At 36.4% G+C, this 20,499-nt stretch overlaps 2 protein-coding genes across 2 annotated transcripts; one reads left to right on the top strand and one right to left on the bottom strand.

The window, feature by feature from the left end:
* Positions 1–1,906: 1,906 nt before the first annotated feature.
* LOC109699313 (mucosal pentraxin-like) lies at positions 1,907–5,814 on the top strand. The gene is made up of 2 exons (XM_020183953.2): positions 1,907–2,468; positions 4,779–5,814. The coding sequence occupies exons 1-2, from the start codon at positions 2,405–2,407 to the stop codon at positions 5,372–5,374; spliced, it is 660 nt and encodes a 219-aa protein (XP_020039542.1). The 5' UTR covers positions 1,907–2,404; the 3' UTR covers positions 5,375–5,814.
* Positions 5,815–7,766: 1,952 nt separating this feature from the next.
* Positions 7,767–8,949, bottom strand: LOC109699315 (olfactory receptor 10J1-like). Its single transcript, XM_020183956.2, has one exon. The coding sequence runs from the start codon at positions 8,870–8,872 to the stop codon at positions 7,925–7,927; it is 948 nt and encodes a 315-aa protein (XP_020039545.1). The 5' UTR covers positions 8,873–8,949; the 3' UTR covers positions 7,767–7,924.
* Positions 8,950–20,499: the final 11,550 nt, after the last annotated feature.

Raw genomic sequence — 20,499 nt, 5'->3', positions numbered from 1 at the left:
AAGTAAACACTTGAAAAGTAAGCATTACTTTTTAAAAATTTGGTTGCTTTTTAAGGTTCCAATGTCAGAAGCAAACATCAAAATAATCAAAGAAATACTTGCATATTTCTGACATAGCAAAAAGTAGCTAAATTTCAATGTACATTTTACTGCATATATTTTTATCTTAAAGTTAAGTGTGATCTATAAAATATCATTTTTAATCTGTCCATAAATTATGTCCCTTCTTTCATACTTAATTGAAGGTTAATTCAATAATGTGAACCATTTATTTAATATGGATAATTTAGATATGTATTATGGATGCTACTAAAGACCAATAAAGCAAACTTATAATTTAACATTTAATAGTAACATATTGATATGAAGTAACATATGTTTTGAAAATAATTTATTTTGTATTATGCAAAAATATGCTGCAAAATGATTTTAAAAATTCCTTTGAGGGTTCTTGTCATTATATCACACTATGAACATAGTTTTAGAATTAAGAGACCAAGAAACCAAGATTGATTTAGATCAATCTAAAATTACAGAAGCAATATAAGGATCTTAACATGCTTTAATTCCAGTCACCTTGTTCCTGATTCATATGCTATTATTTTTGAACAACTAGCTCATTTGCTAATTGCCTAGCTGAGACCAAAAGAATCACTAAGCCCAATCACCAACCCACAGACTCATGAACTCAATAAATTGTTTTTAAAAGTGAGTTTTATTGTGGTTTGTTGCACAGTATAATTAAGGAAAAATAGACTGCCACAACCCCAGTGACTTTTGTTGTTTGTAACCAAGAGTCTTAACTCATACAATTTCCTTTAGTTCTTCTCATTAGCCTGGAAACGCTGCTTGGAGCTCTTACTATAAACTTAATCACAGTGATAGGTGCAGGAGACTGAGCTGTAGCAGCATACCTGACCCATATGTTCTTGGATTTTAAAGTTTTATAACGTGATGAATAACAAAGAGGAACCAGTAAAGCAACTTTCAACTAATTTTTATTGGTGACAAAGAGACAGATGCTAGGTGAAAATGTAAATAGACAGGTTTATAAATCATAGATTTAGGTCATAATGCAACTAGATTGTTCCCAGAATATAGGCGTTATCCCATGCTATCTTGAGATAGGCTCAGCTTCACAGACACCTTATTTAAGTTCCCAATTTACTGATGATGGCTTGATTCCAGATAAAGGGCACTATTTTAATACTTAACATCCAGGGGTTCCTTTTATAGAGAACTTGGCAACTTCATCACCAAGATCACAAGTGCTTATCTCTACTCTGCCACAAGTCAAGAACCCTCCATCTTGCAGCTCTATGGAACTCCATAGTCACCTGAATCTGTGAATGTCCTTCTACTGTGATATCCAGCCCTTAAAAGGTGGTGTGAAGTTCCTCCAGCAGATCAAGTATACTTACCTTATAATCCTAACAACAGACTGTGTGTTAGTCGATTTTCCATTACTATAACAAAATACCTGAGATAATCAACTTACAAAGAGAAAAGGAAGCCAAGCACTATGACTAATGCCTGTTATCCTAGCTATGCAAGAGACGTAAGTAAGCAGATCATGGTTCAAGACAGCCTGGTATGAGTATGACCCTAAAGAGTAACTAAAGCAAATAAAGAGCTGGGAGTGTAGTTCAAGTGGTAGAGACATTAAGTGTGAGACCTTGAGTTCAAACTCCAGGACCATCACCAAAAACAAAGCAAAAAGAAAGGCTTTTTTGATTCATGATTTCAGAGGTTCCAGTTCATGGTTGGTAGGCCTTGTTTTTAGAACTGTAGTGAGGCTGAATGAACATCAGTTCAGGGAGTATGTTATGAGCAAGCTGATAACCTCAATGTGACTGGGAAGCAAAAAGAGTAAAGAAAAGATTGGTATTCCACAGTCTTCTTCTACAGCACACCCCTAATGACCTAAAACTTTCTGCTAGACCCACCACCCGATAGCACCAAGCTGGGGTTAGGGTTAGGGTTTTAAATTAAATGTTAAAGGTTTTTAACACAGAGCCTTCAAGGGATGTTTAAAATCCAAACTATAACAGACTGTCACAATTTTCTTAACAGAAAAGGTAATAAATGTCTCTTAAGGAGGATGTGGAGCCTCTTTCCTAGAAGTGGGGGAATGAATAGGATAGGTCAGGAGGAAATATAATAATTAAAAGAGAAAGGAAAAACCTCAAATGGAAACCACAGATCAAAAGGTAAGCACGTTAGTTTTAAAACCATATCCTAGTTCACTTAATATTTACCATTTATAACTTTGCCTTCTGTTGCTGGAACAAAGGAACAAAGGCCTTGCCGCTGTAACAATATAAGAAGCCAAACATTGAGCAGCTCTCCACTGAGACGGCTATTGCTGTCCCTTTCACTATTCCCAAAGGCCAAAGAAAGTATAATGGAGAAGTTCCTTGTGGGCACCCTACTCCTCACCATCCTTTCAGAAGGTCTGACACAATCAGGTAGGTCCTGAGCCCAGCGGGGAAGTTCCTCCAAGTCTCTGGAGAACAGGGTGCAGTGCCTTTTGCTATTGTTGCTGCTGCTGCTATTTTCAGGAAGGTGAGAATGAAAGGTGGTGTCTAAATGACCTATTGTTGCCTGAGAATTGATCTCAAAACTCAGCAGCTTGAAACAATAAACATCTATTATCTGGTATTTTCTGTGTGTCAGAAAACAGTGAGTGGCTTAGCTGATGATGCAGATCAAGGTGTGTCATGAGGTTGCAGTTAATCCAGCAGGGCTGTAGTCTCTGAATGCCTGAGGAAGAGGATCTGCTCCCAAATCATTAGTGTGGTTAGGCAGGATCAGCTCTTGACAGAATGTTGCATTGAGGGCTTTGGTTCCTTACTGTCTATTAGTCACAGGCTTCCCTTAGCAACTTGCCATGCCAGCTTTCCTATAGAATAGCCCAGGAGAGGCAGCTGGCTTCTCCAGTCAGGAGTGATACAGCACAGAGAGAGAAAGTGCACAGTGCAGAAATCACAGCCTTTCATAACTGAATCTTAGAAATAGTGTTTCTTATTCCTGCTGTATTCTATTCCTTAGAATACACAAAGGGAGAAGAATTATTTTAGGACGTATTTGTTTCAACCATCACAAATGTTCATGAATAAAAAAGGTTTGCCTGGGATAAGGAAGTTCCAGAACTGGAGAAGGGAGAACAGCCTTTGCTCATTATGTGGGAACACTATTGCCCTTCACCTGAGAAAACAAGAGGGATATGTGATTTTTGCTAGAAAGAGAAGTCGGTAAAAGGGTTAGAACGATTATTCTCTAATCCTTTTTAAGCATTTCATCATGAGAGGAAATAAGAAATCTTAGAAGTAGCTCAGGCTTTATATCAGAGCATCAGTTTCTCCCAAACAATTGAATAACCTCTGTGAAGTGTCTGAACTCTCAGCCTCAGTTTCTTCATCTAGCTAATGGAGATATGTCTACTTAGTAAAAAGTTCGTATAAAGACTGGGTGAGATCAGTTAAAAGCAAAGTGTACTTCGTGATGTGTGTAATAACATACTAACTTTTTATTAACAGTAAAAAAAGTTTTAACATCTCCCCTCTTTTTTCCCTTTCTATTCCTGCCAGTAAGGACAACCTCATCCTTTCAAGTTTAAGATATTAACTTTCCTATTGCGTTACTATTAGTAATAAGTCATTCAAAATCTTGTTCTCTGTCTAACCATGCTATTTTGCCCCAGGTTTGTATTCTGACAAGGTTAGAAATAGAGATAATTAGATCATAGGGTATAAATGTGTGGTTCACTTTTTGATACTCCTGTTTCCCCTTGTATTGATGGAAGTTTGAAATTCTCTCTCTCTCTTATCTGTAATCTCCTATCTTCTTCTCCCTAAGTGCTCTGTTCTTATTCTTTGTCAAAGGTAAGTATTTCTTAAGAAGCCTTGTATTTGAGGAAATAGGAATCCAGGCTGTTTTTCCATTTCCTACTATAAAACAAAACTAAGTCAAGACTTCATATTACTTCTAGGCTATGTTTCCCTTGATTCAGTTAATTATTATTCCCCAATTTATTTTTGAGACCTAGTATTTGTTAAATTTACTTTCCTGAGGTTAAAAATAATGGTTTTTATAATGATTACACTCTCCTTTTTTCTTGTGGGTCTGAAGAGAAATAAGTCAATGATAAGAGATCCCATGACCCTGGTGTTTCTGCCAAGAGAAACAGTGGAAAACTGGTCTTGCACTGGCACATGAGAGCTGCCAGACAGAATGGAGAGGAAGGTGAGGGTGCTATAAAGGTCAAGACCATGTGGTTTGCACATTATTCTATTTTTCAGACTTTACAGTAACCACATGTTGGTCCATCATAACTAAACTTAAGTTCAAGGTCAGCCATTAAAATCATATCTAAATCCACCCTCAAATGTTCCATAGGAGGGAGAAATCTTAGGATCTTGTCAGTAGTGAGAGAATATAGAGTGCTACATGCTTTGTCCATTGCAATCAATCAGTGAGTCAGCTGTGTTTCATTTTCTATGACCAGTATTTTCTCTTTTAGCCAGTTGAAATCTGTAAGGAAGATGGAGGTGGGGTTGATATAGGACATCTGTAATGCACCTTTGTAACAAGACAACTGAACCCAAACATGCCTTCTACCATAGCATTTTTGCTTACAGTCACTGAGATAATGCACACAGGAACTCCATAAGCTCCAGCACACTGTATATACTGTGAGAAGGCAGGCATGGGTCCACAGTAAGAGCAAATCAAACCACAGAGTTGAGAGAATTTTTGTCACATTTTCTTTTCTCCAGACATGAGAGGAAAGGTGTTCATTTTCCCTCAAGAATCAGCTACTGCCTACGTGTCCCTGAGCCCCCAGGTGAGGAAGCCACTACAGAACTTCACGCTGTGTCTGAAGGCCTTCACAGACCTCACCCGCCCTTTCAGCCTCTTCTCCTACAGTACTCCATCCCAGGACAATGAACTGCTTCTTTTTGTGAACAAAGTAGGAGAGTACATGCTGTATATTGGGAATGTGGCGGTCACTTTCAAGGGCCCCCAGACTCCATATGCTCCCATCCATGTCTGTGTGACCTGGGAGTCAGCCTCTGGGATTGCTGAGTTCTGGATGGATGGGAAGCCCATGGGGAGAAAGGGTTTGAGGAAAGGGTACTCTGTGGGGGCCCAGTCAAAGATTATCCTGGGACAAGAACAGGATTCCTTTGGGGGACGTTTTGATGCAAAACAATCCCTTGTTGGGGAGATATGGGACGTATACTTGTGGGACCATGTGCTCCCCCCAAAGGAGATGAGTGATTGGTGTTACAGTAGCAACCTCCTGAATTGGCAGGCCCTAATTCACAAAGAATACGGTTATGTGGTGACTAAACCCAAGTTGTGGGCTTAAGCCTCATTCTGTTCAGTCATGAAGAGGTCCATGTGATTAATGATAATCACACACTCTTCAAAATTAAATCTATTGATTTTTTTTTGGCTCCGTTGAGATGGTGTAAACATTAAAAAAAAGAAAAACACAAGATATGGTAGACCTTTGATATATATTATTTATTGTTGCAAAAGTTACTTTGGACAAATGGTACCGTAATTGTCTGCAGCATCAAACTGTAGGATTGAGGCCTTCACTACTGGCACCAATCTTGTAGAACCCTGTGCAGCTGTGGGAGGTTCTATGGGGGTTCTGTGTACTCAGCTTTAGCAACTTATAAAAATGATGTGCTACTGGAAAAGCCTTTTAGGAATGGGCTATTTTAGCAAGCAGGACCTCTTAACACAGAGTTTCAAAAGAAGCTTCTCAGGAGCAAGGTTGTAAAAATGTTTCCCTTTACCTACCCCAGAAAAGATCAGAGGTGTCCTGAGGGAAACCCAGATAAAGGAAAAGATCAACTGCCCTAGAAGTCCCTCTTCACACCTGCTCCCAGGTTGTTCTCTTGGAAGTAGCTGTTCTGAGACAAATTTTTTTTATTCTTTTTGGCTCAATAAGCACAGATTTCCCTTCTTGGCCCTGCTACCACCAGGACTCCCAGACCCTTTGGTTAATGTGCAGTACACTTTCAATGCATTTTCAACAGAGATACTTGGATAGTCATAGTAGATGGGAGATACAGATTTTTTTTTTCATCAGCTTTTTATGGACTAGAAGACATTTGTCAAATTCTTCCTCTTTTTTTTTCTTTAGGTCAAATAATTCTCAAATCTTTCTCACAAATCAGGATAACCTTCCTCTGTAGAAGGTAACAGCAATAGGAGTTTGGAAATGTTTAAATTTAGGGTTTATATTAGGTACCCAACAATTCACACAAAATAAGATCATCAATGTAACAAGGAAGAAGGTAAAGACAAGACATGGGTATCAGGTCATGTTCTGAATAGATAATGAAAAGCATAGGCTAATTTCCCTATCTACATAACAACAAGAGTTAGTTTGGAGGTGGCATTAAAGAAATTAATTTTAAAGACTATCTTCAGACATTCCTATCATTGTAAATATAACATGACATACTTGTTACCCCACACAAAAAATGTGTATAATTCTAGCGATATTCAGAGCAGGATGTGGCCAAGATGCTTACTAACATCGCACATACTGGTAATCCAGACTCACTGACGGAATAGTTTTAATGTGAGCCTCAACAAAATTGGTAAAAAAACAAAATGAAACTTTTTTGGGGGTCTCTAAGGCAGGCAAGAATGTTTAGAGCTGATAATATTTCTTCTGGAGTGTCAGAATCTGTTACTCTTGTCACTGTCCAAAAGAGAAAGTGGTAAGTGGGAAAGGTAATCTTGACTGTATTTCCAGCACATCCTGTACACCAACCACATCCTCTTTGAATTTTTAGAGCTAAGTATCTATCTGACATTTAGAATGATCTTTTTTTTTTTTTTGATAGTACTGAGGTTTGAACTCAGGGCTTCATGCTTGCTAAGTACCTGCCTAGCAAGTGCTCTCCCATTTGAGCCACTCTGCCAGCCCTGGGCTGATCTTTGAACCCATCACTTCAAATAGGTAGCCCTCTTTTCTGCCATCAACAACCTAATAATATTCAACTACCCCCTTCCTTATGATTTCTACCAGCTTCCCATCTCGTATGCAGCATCTGGCTATTGCTCTGGAGGCAACCTATGAGACTAATAGAAGGAATAGGAGACTGATGATAAAAACAAGAGGCTGAGGGTGTAGCTCACTGTTAGAGCACTCACCTAGATGCACAAAGCACTGGTTTTGATTCTCAGAACCACAAGGAAAAAGCTTTTCTTAATTGAAAAATTAAAAGAAAATAAATAAAAACAAGAGTCAACTTTTAATGCATTCAGGAGTCATTCTTTAATGTAACCTTACCACCAAATTTTGTAACTTTCTTTTTATAGAGGATGAATGATAGGATCAAACTTCTATGAGGTTACAAAAATACCCATGTTATGGTAGACTATACAGAAGTCCTCACTTAACTGTTCCAAAACTGCCAATGGTTGCCTGAAATAGAGAATAGTACTGATCCCTATGTACACTGTTTTTTCGTACACATACATGCTTACGATAAGGTTTAATTTATGAATTGGGCATACCAAGGAGTTAATAACATTAACTAATGATAAAAAAGAGTAATTATAATATACTATAATAAAATTATGTGATTGTGGTCTTTTCTATCTATCTCAAGACATCTTATTACACTGTACCTACTAATGGATGGATAGCATATACAATATGGATACACTGGACAAAGTGATAATTTATGTCTCAGGTGGGTTGAAACAAAACTACACAAAATTGCACTACTCAGAGCTGTGCACAACTTAAAACTTATGAATTATTTATTTTTGGAATAATAAATGAATTATTTATCTTTGGAATTTTCTATTTAATATTTTCAGACCACAGTTGTCCATGGGTAACTGAAATTTCAGATAATTTCAGAAATTTCTACTGTGTGTCAAACTACCTCAGATTCCAATCAAGAGATTTTTTTTTGCCAATAGCACGGTAAAGGGCATCCTTGACCTCCTTGTTCCTCAAAGTATACACCACAGGGTTAAGGAGTGGAGTAAAAACAGTGTAAGTTACTGAAATCAGCTGATCCTGATCCCTGGTGTTCTCTGACTTGGGTTTGAGGTAGGCAATGGTGGCACAGCCATAGTGGATGATAACCACAGTGAGGTGGGAGGCACAAGTTGCAAAAGTTTTCTTCCGTCCCTCAGCAGAGGCTATCTTGAGGATGGTAGAAATGATGAGGATATAGGAGATGAATACCAAACCCATAGGCACCACAATAACCAGTGAGCTGATGATAAAATTAATTATGTCATGTAGTGTGGTATCAGCACAGGAAAGTTTCATAACTGGGAGGATGTCACAGAAATAATGGGCCACCTTTCTATCACAGAAAGGTAGTCTGAACACAGATGAAATCTGAATTATGGCCACAAGTAATCCAATGCTGCAGGCTCCCCATACCAGCTGAACACATACCCTCTTGCTCATGATGACTGTGTACCTCAAGGGGTTGCAGATGGCTACATAACGGTCATACCCCATTGCTGTAAGCAGAAAGCAGTTGTTGATGGCTAGAGTGATAAAAAAGAACATCTGGGTGGCACAGCCAGTCAAAGAAATAGGTTGACTTGAAACTGCAAGGCTGATGAGCATCCGTGGTATGATGACCAATGTGTAGATTGTCTCTGAAGTGGAAAGTATACTAAGAAAAAAGTACATGGGAGTGTGAAGATGACGATCAATGCTGATAATTGTCACAATAATAACATTGCCAGTCAGAGTTAAAAGGTACAAAGTAAGAAATACCACAAAGAGGATAATCTTGTGTTCATGAAAATTGGAGAAACTCTGGAAAATAAAGTCACTCACCACTGAGTGGTTTTCTCTCTTCATTGAGTAAAACTTCCAGATCAGAAGATGGAGACTTGGATCAACCAGAACATATCAGTGCCCACTGGTTTGAATAGGGACTCTTACAAGAAGGAAATGACAAGAATTCTGCTTCTGGATGATGCCAAGTTAATTGGGACAACAGTTCATCTATTGGTAAAAGAGAAACAATCAGGAAACAGTTTATGTTATGGAAATTTAAGCATAAAGTTATGAAAGAATAAATAGGAATGGCCCAGGATGGAAGGAAAGATGAATGGGACAAGTGTGAAAAATGATGCCCTGGTGAGTTAGACCAGAGGTGTTGGGGGATAGTTAGATTTAAGAAACAGAAAACACATAGTTAAATTTGAAAGGAATTTCTTCTTAGGTTGCAGTTTCAGATTTTGTTACTTGAAATTTGTTTAAACAAGAGTTTTGACTATTTCTTAAAGATATTCCCTTTGGGCTCATAGAACAAAACAATACTGTCTGCTCCAACATCACACAACTGTTTGCTTTCTCCCCACTACACTTATCTGCACATTTTATAAAACCTTTCACCAATCATCCAACAGCTTCAAACTTAACTGTCCCTTATACTTAAAAAAAATAATAATGTTCCCCTCTTCAACACTCAAGACTGTTCCTCAGAAAGTCTTAGGACTGAATCCATACTATCAGTCCAAGCTCCTTGTCATACTAAGTGCTGCCCAGTAACTTGTTCTCAGGGATTGTGTGCATTTCCATGTATTTTCTAGCTTGTACTTAATTGCAGATTTTCACATATAGTCTGCCTCATTACCAAGCTGTCTTTTCTAATTTCTTCAGAACTATAAACTTGGGGAAACCTGTTCTCTCTATCTGAGGAGTTGTTGAGGCTCAAATTTCTCATTTTTAAAAGTTTAATAATAATAATAAAAACAGTGCCTTAAAGTACATTTTAGTTTTTACAAAGAGTTACTCCATGTATTATGTAACATCATAATTTCCTACATATTAGCTAATTACTATCTTCCATCTTGCAGATGGGAACACCATGACACCTAGAGTTAGGTGATTTGCCTAAATTAATTTAATCTCTAATAGGGCTAGGGTGGTTTTGTCCTATACCACAACTACCTAAAAAGCATCATGACTAAAAAATAAATGAGAAAGAAGATATTTTTCATTGTTTTTGTTTAAGAAGAATTACTGTATTCTCTTTCCTCTGGGAATGAGATTGAATTAGGAAAAAGTGGAAAATCCAGAAAAAGTGGAAAAATTGTAGAATGTTTCACCTAGATAAGTTGATAGAATACTAGTGCATTAATGACCGTATCTGCCCATTTTCCTTGGCTTGATATTTCCACTTCTAATCATTTATCCTGAGGAAATGATCAGAGATATGCATCAGGATATGAGAACAAAGAAATTTTTGTATTATTTGTAATAGTGAAGATCAGATAAAATGTAAATTAATAAAGTAATAATTAAATTAATTATAACACATCCATGTTATGGGAACAATATGGCCATTATAAATCTAGAAACAACTGGTATGGAAAAATATAATTGAGGGACAGAAAGATAATAGACCATAGACTATAGCTTTGTAAAAATAAAAAGGAGGTAATTAACAAAATAAGGAAACATTTGATGACATAAATGCCACTTAAGACATAAATATACCAAAATACTAAAAATGTGTTTTTCTGAGTAATATATGAAAAATCTGAAAATATTTTCCCTTATAATCCAGAATTTTATACTTGATTATTCCTTTATAAACACAAAAAACAAAATCCTTAAGTATTTCTCTCCACAGGTAAATATATCATTAAGTTGATGAGAGGCATGGGGAGAAAAGGTAAAAATTGGGGTTAATTTATCTTGGAGAACAGAAGGGTGACAGTATAATGCACGGCCAAATTAATGTCTCTGAGAAGGCATTACAAAGAACTTTGAGCACCCAAGGGCCAGATTCAGAGGAAATTGACTTCAACTTTTAAAGTTTATACTTAGTAAAAAGAAAAACTTTGTGAACAATGCTGAGAGTAGAATGCAGTAAAACACCCATCATAGGTACAAAATTTAAGGGAACATCAGAAATCTCAGGAATCAAGATGAGTGAGATTTAATGTAATAGTAAAAAATAAAAATGAATGCAAAATTTCATGATTACCAAATATTAGTTAACAAGCTCGATACTATTATGACAGTGGGATGCAACTAGTTGAGTGAAAGCAGATTTTGGAATTTTCTTCCTAAAGATTTTGAAAAAAGAGAAAACATAAAATAGTTTTGAGAAAAGTGTAAAACCAAATATGTGTCGGTTTTCTTGGAGATGTGGAGGATAGGAAGCCCTTAACCACTCCTGTGTATCTGGGATTCATGACATATTATTGAACAAGGTAAAACAAATGTAACTGGAAGTCAATCCTACTCACACCATGAGGAATGAAAGAAAAATAAACATGTTAGGCTACAGAAAAGATGGAATTGAGCGCATGCATTTCGCACTTCCCGCATCTCTCTGCCTCTCATCATCCCTCAGGAAAATGATGACTCCTCAAGATAAAGGAAGAGATGAGTGCTAACCCTGGAACAGTAGGAGCTTAGCAGCCGAAACAAAATACCAGCTTCCTTCTGTGGAATCCCAGTTACTGGGAAAGTAGCATCTTACTCTAATTTCTCTTCCCTTGGATTCTAGCTGTTTAGCTAAAAATATCCCTTTTCCTCTAAAATCATTCAAAATATTTTCTCTACAGAAATTATTTTCTTCCTGGACTTGAAAACCAATTCTGAGCAAGAGGTTTATCTTATCCATTTCATTAGCCAAGTCTTTCCAATTGGAAGTAAGCTGAGAAAAAAAATGCATAGTTTGGCAGTCCGTCAAATATAACTGAATCATAAGATCCCAGGGCTAGGAGATAATTTTAAAAGCACAGCATTCCTCAAAAACAGTCCCCCAAATTCTGCTTCAGTGCCTCCAGTGATTGGAAATTCATTATGTTATAAATTGGTATCCCCTCTTGTTTTGTAACATAGTAAGTCTACTTAGAAAAATAAAACTATGCTTTTCAAATTACAAAAGTGGGGGGATGGGAGAGAAACCAAGTGCACAGAAGGACATAAACAGAAAAGTTAGTTTCTCGTTTTCTACATTCTCTGGTCTTGAGATGATGATTCTTGTTTTGCTGTTTTTTATTTCTGTCTAGAAATTTTCTAGATATAATCATGCATTTTTCTATAGCACTTCAATTTTACACAAATGGAATTAGGCTGCATATGTCATTTCACATGTAGGTTTTTTTCATCAAAGATTATGTCTTGAATATTTTCCTTAACAATATTGCATAACTCACTCTTTTTATTTCCAGTGATGTATACTATTCCATTATATAGATGTACTATCATGAATCCTATTTTTTATTTATCTTTAAGTCTTAGAAAATGTTACTTTCAACTGACTCAATAACTGTCTCCTTGCAACTTACCACCTCCTACACCATTACACCTTCTACATCTTTTTTAACATGATAGTATTGCAAGTATTGAAGACCATTATCACGTCGTTGCTAAATTTGCTGTCTTTTAATTCATGATCACAGCACGATGAGCATGGTGAAATAACCAACCAAATAATGAAAACCATACAGGGGAAAAGAGTAAAATGTTGACAAATGCACATGGCATTCCACTTTCATTTGCTCCCACCAATAGCCACTTTTTGCTTCCTACCTTGGCAATAGGAAGGAGAAGGAGCCACTTTCCAGACAGTAAGCTTTACAAAGCATTAAAGAGGCTGAGTCTAGTCACAGGACACAGGTGAAAAAAATCTTGTGTTGAAGAGGCATTGACAATGGCAGCTAAAACCTACAAAGTGAAGAAAATAGAGCTCTCTCTAGTATCAAAAACAATCTTCAATTATTGCTATACTCATTAAGCCTGGAGGCATATGCTCCTTTGGCCTGGGAAGTGGTCCAAGAAAACAAAACAGTCTCTTAAACTGCAGATTTCAGTTGCTTTGAATGTTGTTGTTTTTTTTTTTTCTCCAGAAAAGAGTGAATCCCTCTGCCCCCAATCTCCTGGGATCATCATATTGAGAATTCCTCTGAGGTACTAAGAGGTAAAAAAAGATAAGACCTGAGAGCTGGTCTCATGAGCTTCATTAGAAACTTGGATAACCAATGAAGGAGATATGCATTGTTCATGGATTGTTCAAGTTTCAAATACTAATCCACACTGAGTTTTAATCAAGTAAACCACACAAATACTAGATAAATTTACAAAGGGAAGACCTTAAATTGTAGTTTCTCAGGATTAAAGCGCACCTGGCTTCCTGAAACTTGACTCAAATAAATAAGATTGGGATAAACAGAAGGTCATATGGGCCAGGGCTACTCTGGTCTATAGCCAATTTCCTTAAGTTTTGTTCCTTACTGTCTCATTTAGGGAGATCCATCCATCTCCCACTTGGAAAGGGCAGAAGACACTGTCAGATCCATTCCGGGTGCTCCTTTTGGTTCATTCTCTTTTCTTCCTGGGGAGAAAACAAAACAGCAGTGAATCCCAAAGATAATTCAGTTTTTGGTTTAATATGGCTCTCCCACCAAGATGAGCTCTGTACAATGGGGCTTGCATGGGAGTCATTTCTACTCTACTCTAAAAGGGGATTGACATAAAGATCTTCAATTGAAACCAAGAATTTTTTTTTTCAGTACTGGGGCTTGAACTCAGGGCCTTCACCTTGAGCCCACTCCACCAGCCCTATTTTTGTGAAGGTTTTTTCAAGGTCTCCAGGCTGTCTTCAAACCACAATCCTCCTGATCTCTGCCTCCTGAGCAGCTAGGATTACAGGGGTGAGCCACCAGCATCCAGCAAGTATTTTACTTCTGAAGCAACACTATAGCCTCTCTGACTATAAAAATAATACACACTCATCATAGAAAATAAGATCACATAAATCACTTGTGACCACAAACTTAGAAATCACCATCATTAACATTTTGGTGAACAGTTTAAAAATCTTCTTCCTATGTATTTGTCTAGGTGTGTCTGTTTATAAGCACGTATATTTATGTTTATGGAGAAAAAGGGCTGAATATTATTTTTGTAGTTGCTAGGGCTTGAATGTATCCTTCAAAGTTCTGTGTTAGAAACTTAGTCCTCCAATGCATATGCTAATTCACAGGTGGGGCCTTTGGGAAGTAATTAACATGAGATTAGGTCATGAGGGTGGGAACCACATGATGGTATTAGTGGTTTCATAAGACAAAGAAGGGATAGGCTGGTAGAGTGGCTCAAGTGGTAGAGCATCTGCCCCAGTATAATCAAACAGAAAGGAAGGGAGACAAGGGGTAGCACATGTATATTGTGTCTCCATCTGAGGCCCTCTGCCATGTTCTAATGCAGTAAAAAGACCCTCTCCAGATACTGGTACCATGCATTTGGACTTCCAGTGTCCAGAACTATGAGCTAAATAAATCTCTACTCTTTATACATAATCCAACCTGTGATATTCTGTTATAGCAACAGAAAACTGACAGTAGCTTCTCCTTTTCAGTAATATAAGACCATGCTATTCAAATTTCTTTACAGTCTTAATGTATTGTAAGCCATTCTCATAGTAATAGACATTTTTCAACATTATAATTTTAAATAGCTGCCTTGCTTCTATTAAAGGGATGCTTTTAAAAAATTATAGTACAGATTAAATAAAGATTCAAATGGCACCTTACATTGCATTTAATTGTTAAGCCTTTAAAGTCTTTTATTCTAGACTGGAATTTCTCAAACAGTGGCACTGTTGACATTTGTTGGATATACTTGTAAATGGGGAGCAGTGAAGAGGAGAGTTTGTCATGTGTTTTTCAAGATGTTTAGCAAGATATGCTACCCTACTCACTAGATGTAATATGTCAGCAGCATCTTTCCTCCTTTCACCAGTGCTCAGAAGAAAATTAAAAATTCCTCTTTATATTACCAAATATTCCCTGCATGGCAAAAGTACTCTACCATCTCCCCACTTTTCTATTTCTTTGTCATGTTAAAAAACAAATCGAAGTCTCAAATTCTGGATGACATTTATTCATTGCATTATTAAATTTATTATTTCTCCTATATTTACTGTAAATTAAAAGTTAATTCTAAAGGTTTACTTAGATTCAGGTTAGACTTATTTGGCTATATTAAATTAGAAAAACTATAAACTACAGTAGAGAATATTAAGCTTTGGACTAGGTTAAACAATATCTAGAAACACAGTCATGCTACATAATAATATTTTGGTCAATGACAAGATGCATTTATGATGTTGGTCACATAAGACTATATCATCTAGTAACTCATAGCCATCTTAGTTTGTATAACTACTCTATGTTTTCACAATGAAAAAAATCATCTAATGATGTATCCCCATCATTAAACATTGTGTTACTATATATAAAATTTGGCATAATATATATGTTTTATATAAATAATTTTAGGATAAGTGTATATTAAGTATTAAACAGGATATATTTATACTAAAATTATGGATTGTTTATCTGAAATTCAAGTTTAAGTTGGCATGCTATATTTTATCTGGCAGCCTTATTCAGGAGGTATCTATCATCTGGATGTCCTACTCTAAGTAAACCTAACTTCAAAACATCACATTTTACACCATAAACTTAAACAATTATTATTTGTTAATTAAAAATAAAGTTTAAATATACACAAACACTAATTTATCAGTGTTTCAGGTGGCAATAGCCTGGTTCTCCATTCAAATTGATCCCATTAACTTTTCATCACTTAATCTATTAATCACTTTTGTATAAGTTAATTTTTATTATAAGCTATAAAACACTAATTCTGAATTACATCATTTCTTCTTCATTTATTCAATGGAATTTTTTTGGATAGAAGAAGTTTCTTATATCAAGTCAAAGGTATAAGTTAGGAATGAGCAGAATTGGAATCTAAACCTTAGTCTTCTAATTTTGAGTCTAGTATGCCTCCTACTATGACCAATGAGGAAAAATTATTCACTACATATCGTCATACTCCAGAAAAATTATGCCAAGTAATTAACAAGGACGTGAGTGAGCAGGAATATATACCATGGGAAAGTGAATTTATCTATAAACTACAGCAAATGTATAAGTGATTCCCTAAGCATAAAAAATAAAACCTCTACAAGTAAGGTTAAATGGTAGTGACAGAAGAGAAAAGAATGGTGCACAATTAAAAAACAACATGATTCTTTTCATTTTGGCCACAGATTAAGTATTTCAAAACAATCTTCATAGCCAAGTACATAGACATGTGTATCTCATATAGATCAAATTGCTTTTGGCTTTTGGAAGGACTAGATTTTTTTGTTCACAAAAACGTTATAAAAGACAGAGTAAAAGAACCTCTTCTTTAGCCACATGACTGAGGTAAAGAGTATCTACAGATTGAGATTTGGCAGCACAAGGAATTTCGTCTTCCTTTCCACTTACTCACTTCATTATGCTGTACTTCCAGTTAATTAAATTTATACTTAAATATCTTGTGGTTAGAGCAGTGGAAAGAGAATTGATTACAAAGCCATATTTTTCCCATATTTTACACATTCTGAAGAAGGCTGACAGGCCATCAATCATAAAGGGAAATATTCTATGATACTAATTACCATTGGAATTAACTAAAGAATATATGCTTGGGGCTGGTTTTCCTAAGCACAGATTCAAAGACAAGCTTGGTGGTTTCCACAAAGGATGAGCAATCGGAGATGAAGTGTTTTCTAGCACTCTCTGGGGCTCTTTCACATTTATATACATTTTTAGAAATATTTGCCTCTAAAGAAGGGGTTGATTTATTAGATTGCATTGCTGTGATAGAGTAATCAATGAGTTAATTGCTCATTTAGTCCCCTAATAAATATTTATTGAAGATTTAAACATGCACTGCTCTGTGTTAAGCATCAGGTAAACGGCAGTGAATCAAATACAGGTAGTCGTTTACTTCAATGCATATGGGATGAGGAGCAAGACAAGAAAAGATTCCATTTTCACATATTGTGGTACATGCTCTGATAAATTAAGAATGAAGTACTATGAGAACAATAACTAACCTCTGGCATACATTTTGATATACTAATAGTTTATATCCAGCAGGAAGTGAAATCCATATGGAAATGACTGGTCTAGTACATTTACCGTTAATGTGAATATATCAACATTTTGAGTTATTGTGAATTTTATTAATATCCCAGACATTGATCAGCTTCAATGAGTTTACCATTGAGATCTGTACCTTGCATGGTGGAGATACAGACCATGGATCAAGGAGATGACTTTCACACCAAGATTTTTCTAATTACCAAATTCGTTTTGCTGTTCTTGGTTGTTTTATTACTTGATAACTGATGTAGTCAACACAGTTAATCTCTCTCCATCTTGAAACTCTCTTCTGTCTTAATTGTGCGACACTACTATATCCTGTGGTTTCTACTGGAAAGGATATTGCCAGGTATGATGGCAATTTAGCATATAGTGAGCATCTGTCAGTCTGTCCTAAAGAGGGATCTGTGAACATCATTTAATCTGGTGACTCAGTGAATTTGGGATCGTCAAGAGAGCTTCAGTGCACTATCATTTCAGTATCTGATTAGTCTATATAACTAAATAAAGCACTCACTCATTCTTTATCATATCTCTCTGATTTAATTCCCTGCTTGTTAATATCTGGTATGTTTTGTTCATTGATGCGTTCACTCTTTTATTGTAGTATATAGTTCTTAAGATCACTTGATCCCTTGTCATTTCCTCAGCCCTAAATCTTCAAAGTAGCAACAAAAGCAACCACTATCACTGACACAACAGCAGAAGCCTCATAATTTAGTTCTTTATTTGCCGCTGATTAATTGCTTAGATAAACAACTCAGAAAAACCATTCTGTGGGGTTAGGCTTCTTAATTCCCAAAATGAAGGCATCTAAATTGATTATATCTAACATCTTTTCCCATTTTAACATTTTTTATATTTTTCTATGCGTGAAGACTTCTGATAAAAACTGATTAGAAAATTGGAAATAACATCACCCCAAGTCATTTCTAACAATCACCTCATGCTTACATCAATCCAACCACCCTTCACTATTCTGCCTTCAACTCCTTGCTTCTTTGACTTCTACTTTTAAATCTGTCACAGCCTCCTGCTGCCTTTTCTTTTCACCTCTGTCAGCTTTGAGACAGAGGCACAGAAGGTGAGGTTTCTGTATGTCCTGAACTGTCAACCTAGAGGTTAGGAAGGAGAAAAAGGGACTCATCTACCAGCCAGCAGGAGTTACTGCCCTTTAGGCACCACCAAGGGCCATATTGTTCAAGTAACTAGCTGTTATACTCTTGAACTCTTATACTCCATTTGCCAGAAAATGCTTAGATGTGAGACCCACACAGGACCTTAGAGCACATGTAGCCCAACCTTTCCATTTCATAGACACAACTATTTTGAAAGAAGCCTCAACTTGTGAGGTATAAACATGAAATCATTAACATTTTTAATAATTACTACTGTGGTCTCATTCTTCTTTGCAGCATACTTGCTTTATGACATCTTAGACCAACTCCACAACCCTTTAATCATTTTGTGTTATGAAAACAGTCTCACTGGTGTTCATAAATACAATTCTGTCCTTTTTAGAATTTCATTTTATAGTCTAATCAAATTTCTCTCCACTTTCCATCATTCTCTACCCTTCCACCTGCCACTGAACATAAGTTTATAGCTCCAGTGGCTTGACATGTATTGGGAGGAGAAGGTTGGTGACCATACTACCCACACTTTCTTGTCCAACATCAGCCCCTACTTTGTTGTGAAGAGAGAAGAAAGAAGAAAAAAGTGGTTATCTATAGTGATTAGCTATCAGCTCCTTGCTTTGTTATAGCTGCTATTCCTGTATATGAACCCCACCTGGAAAGGAAGAGAAGGTTGTGATGGTGTTCCCTATTTAGTAGTTTTTCCATTTGTCTAGCATTATTGATTGTGTTTTCTCATTTGTCAATTATTCAAATATAGTTGCTGTACCTTTGTAGGTTGTTCATAGGAACTTTCATCTTGTTCACCTGCACAGCTGTGAGAATGACCTATACATCTTATGTTCAATCAATTTCTGCTTTCCTCAGTGTTCATTGAAGGCAACCTGCTCCATAGCCTCTTTTTGTAAGAGTCGCCATCACAGAAGAGTGGCTATTTTGAGGGAGATATGCAAGATGGCTTAAACCATTGCCACTTTCTATTATGCATACTTAACCCATGGGAGACTTAAGTAAGTAAGTGCCCCCATTAAATGGTGAAAATATAAGCTAAATCCCAGCATCCTTCTCTCAGGGTATCACTTCTTTCCTGCCTCTCACTGCAGGCTATAGCAGCATTACATGATATGCCCAATATAACACCTTAGAAATCTTAAGGCAAAAAAAAAAAGACATAAGCCCTCAATTTATGAAGATGGAAGGAATAGTTCAATCATTCTAGTTGTACCTACTTCACAGGTTTCCTATGAGTATTAAATGGAATAAAGCACAATGTCCAAAATACAGAAAGCTAACAGCTACTTTTGGTGTTCTGTCTTTATTGTTTCCATTGGAACACATCCCAGTTTCTCCATTATTCTTTCTGCCTTTGGAAATCAAGTTTTTGACAAAGTCAGTATGTTTAGGAGGAGCCCCCGTTTTGTGAATCTTTGTATCCTACACAGTACTCAATGTACTGCTACACAGGTAACAACTGATTAATGTGTTTTGGCCCTTCTGACCAAATGTACATTTCTGAAATGCAAGTTAGTCCTTATATTATTGGCAAACCAAGGAATAATGTCAGTGTAACATGGAAGTTAGTTCAAATGTGATTTTTTTACTAGCATCCTAATGTTTTGTACTACCAAGGAACAGCAGCTGAACATGAATCTTACTGTACAGTGGAATACAGAGAGGATAGAGTTCACTGTACAATGACCATTTACCCCAGAGTTTTCTCTTGGCCTGATTTTGCCACAAATATGACTTGAGGATGTTCATCATATTTTTCATCTGGCTTTTGTGTAGTTTCCCCTTGTTGCCTATTTCCACAAACCTTTGGAAAAGATCAGGTCTTATCTTTTTAATTGATTAGCTTATTTAGTGGAAATGCTAGTGATGATGTTGATCCTCTGCTAATAGGTTTTGTATAATCTGCTGAAATCTTGTTTTTTATTCTCAAAGACTTAGTACTAGTGTGTTTTTGAAGAATGCTATGATTAAAAAGAATAAATTCATGTAGCATATTATGTTAGAAATACCTGTATTGTGTTCAAATATTAATTGAATTAAATAAGTGAAATCATTTCTCTTTTTACTTATGAAAGGACTTGACTCTTTCAATTATCTAGCTTTTTCTTCCTTCTTTTTTCTGTTTTCTGAAACTGTTCCTGTCAGCTAACAAATGACATTCAACATCTCCTATAAAATAAAAACTTCCCTCAACCCTGTATCTTTCTACACCACCAGTCCATAGCAAAACCTCTCAGAGAAAATTGTCTACATGGGTTGTCTCTCCTTCATTTCCTATCCACTTCACAGCCTACTTCAGTCTGATTTCCACTCATACCACTCCACTGAAACTGCCATTCTTAAAGTCCCAAAGACTTCCATATTGCTA

Source organism: Castor canadensis, chromosome 11 (assembly GCF_047511655.1).
Source record: "Castor canadensis chromosome 11, mCasCan1.hap1v2, whole genome shotgun sequence".
Lineage (NCBI taxonomy): Eukaryota > Metazoa > Chordata > Mammalia > Rodentia > Castoridae > Castor > Castor canadensis.
Note: the sequence above shows the minus strand (reverse complement) of the source record. Positions and strands in the feature narration are given on the sequence as shown.

Excerpts from the sequence above, each read along its gene's own strand:
- LOC109699313 (XM_020183953.2), top strand. The coding sequence starts at position 2,405 with ATGGAGAAGTTCCTTGTGGGCACCCTACTCCTCACCATCCTTTCAGAA. Across the intron at positions 2,469-4,778 it reads AGAAGGTCTGACACAATCAG|ACATGAGAGGAAAGGTGTTC; the intron begins GTAGGTCCTGAG and ends TCTTTTCTCCAG.
- LOC109699315 (XM_020183956.2), bottom strand. The coding sequence starts at position 8,872 with ATGAAGAGAGAAAACCACTCAGTGGTGAGTGACTTTATTTTCCAGAGT.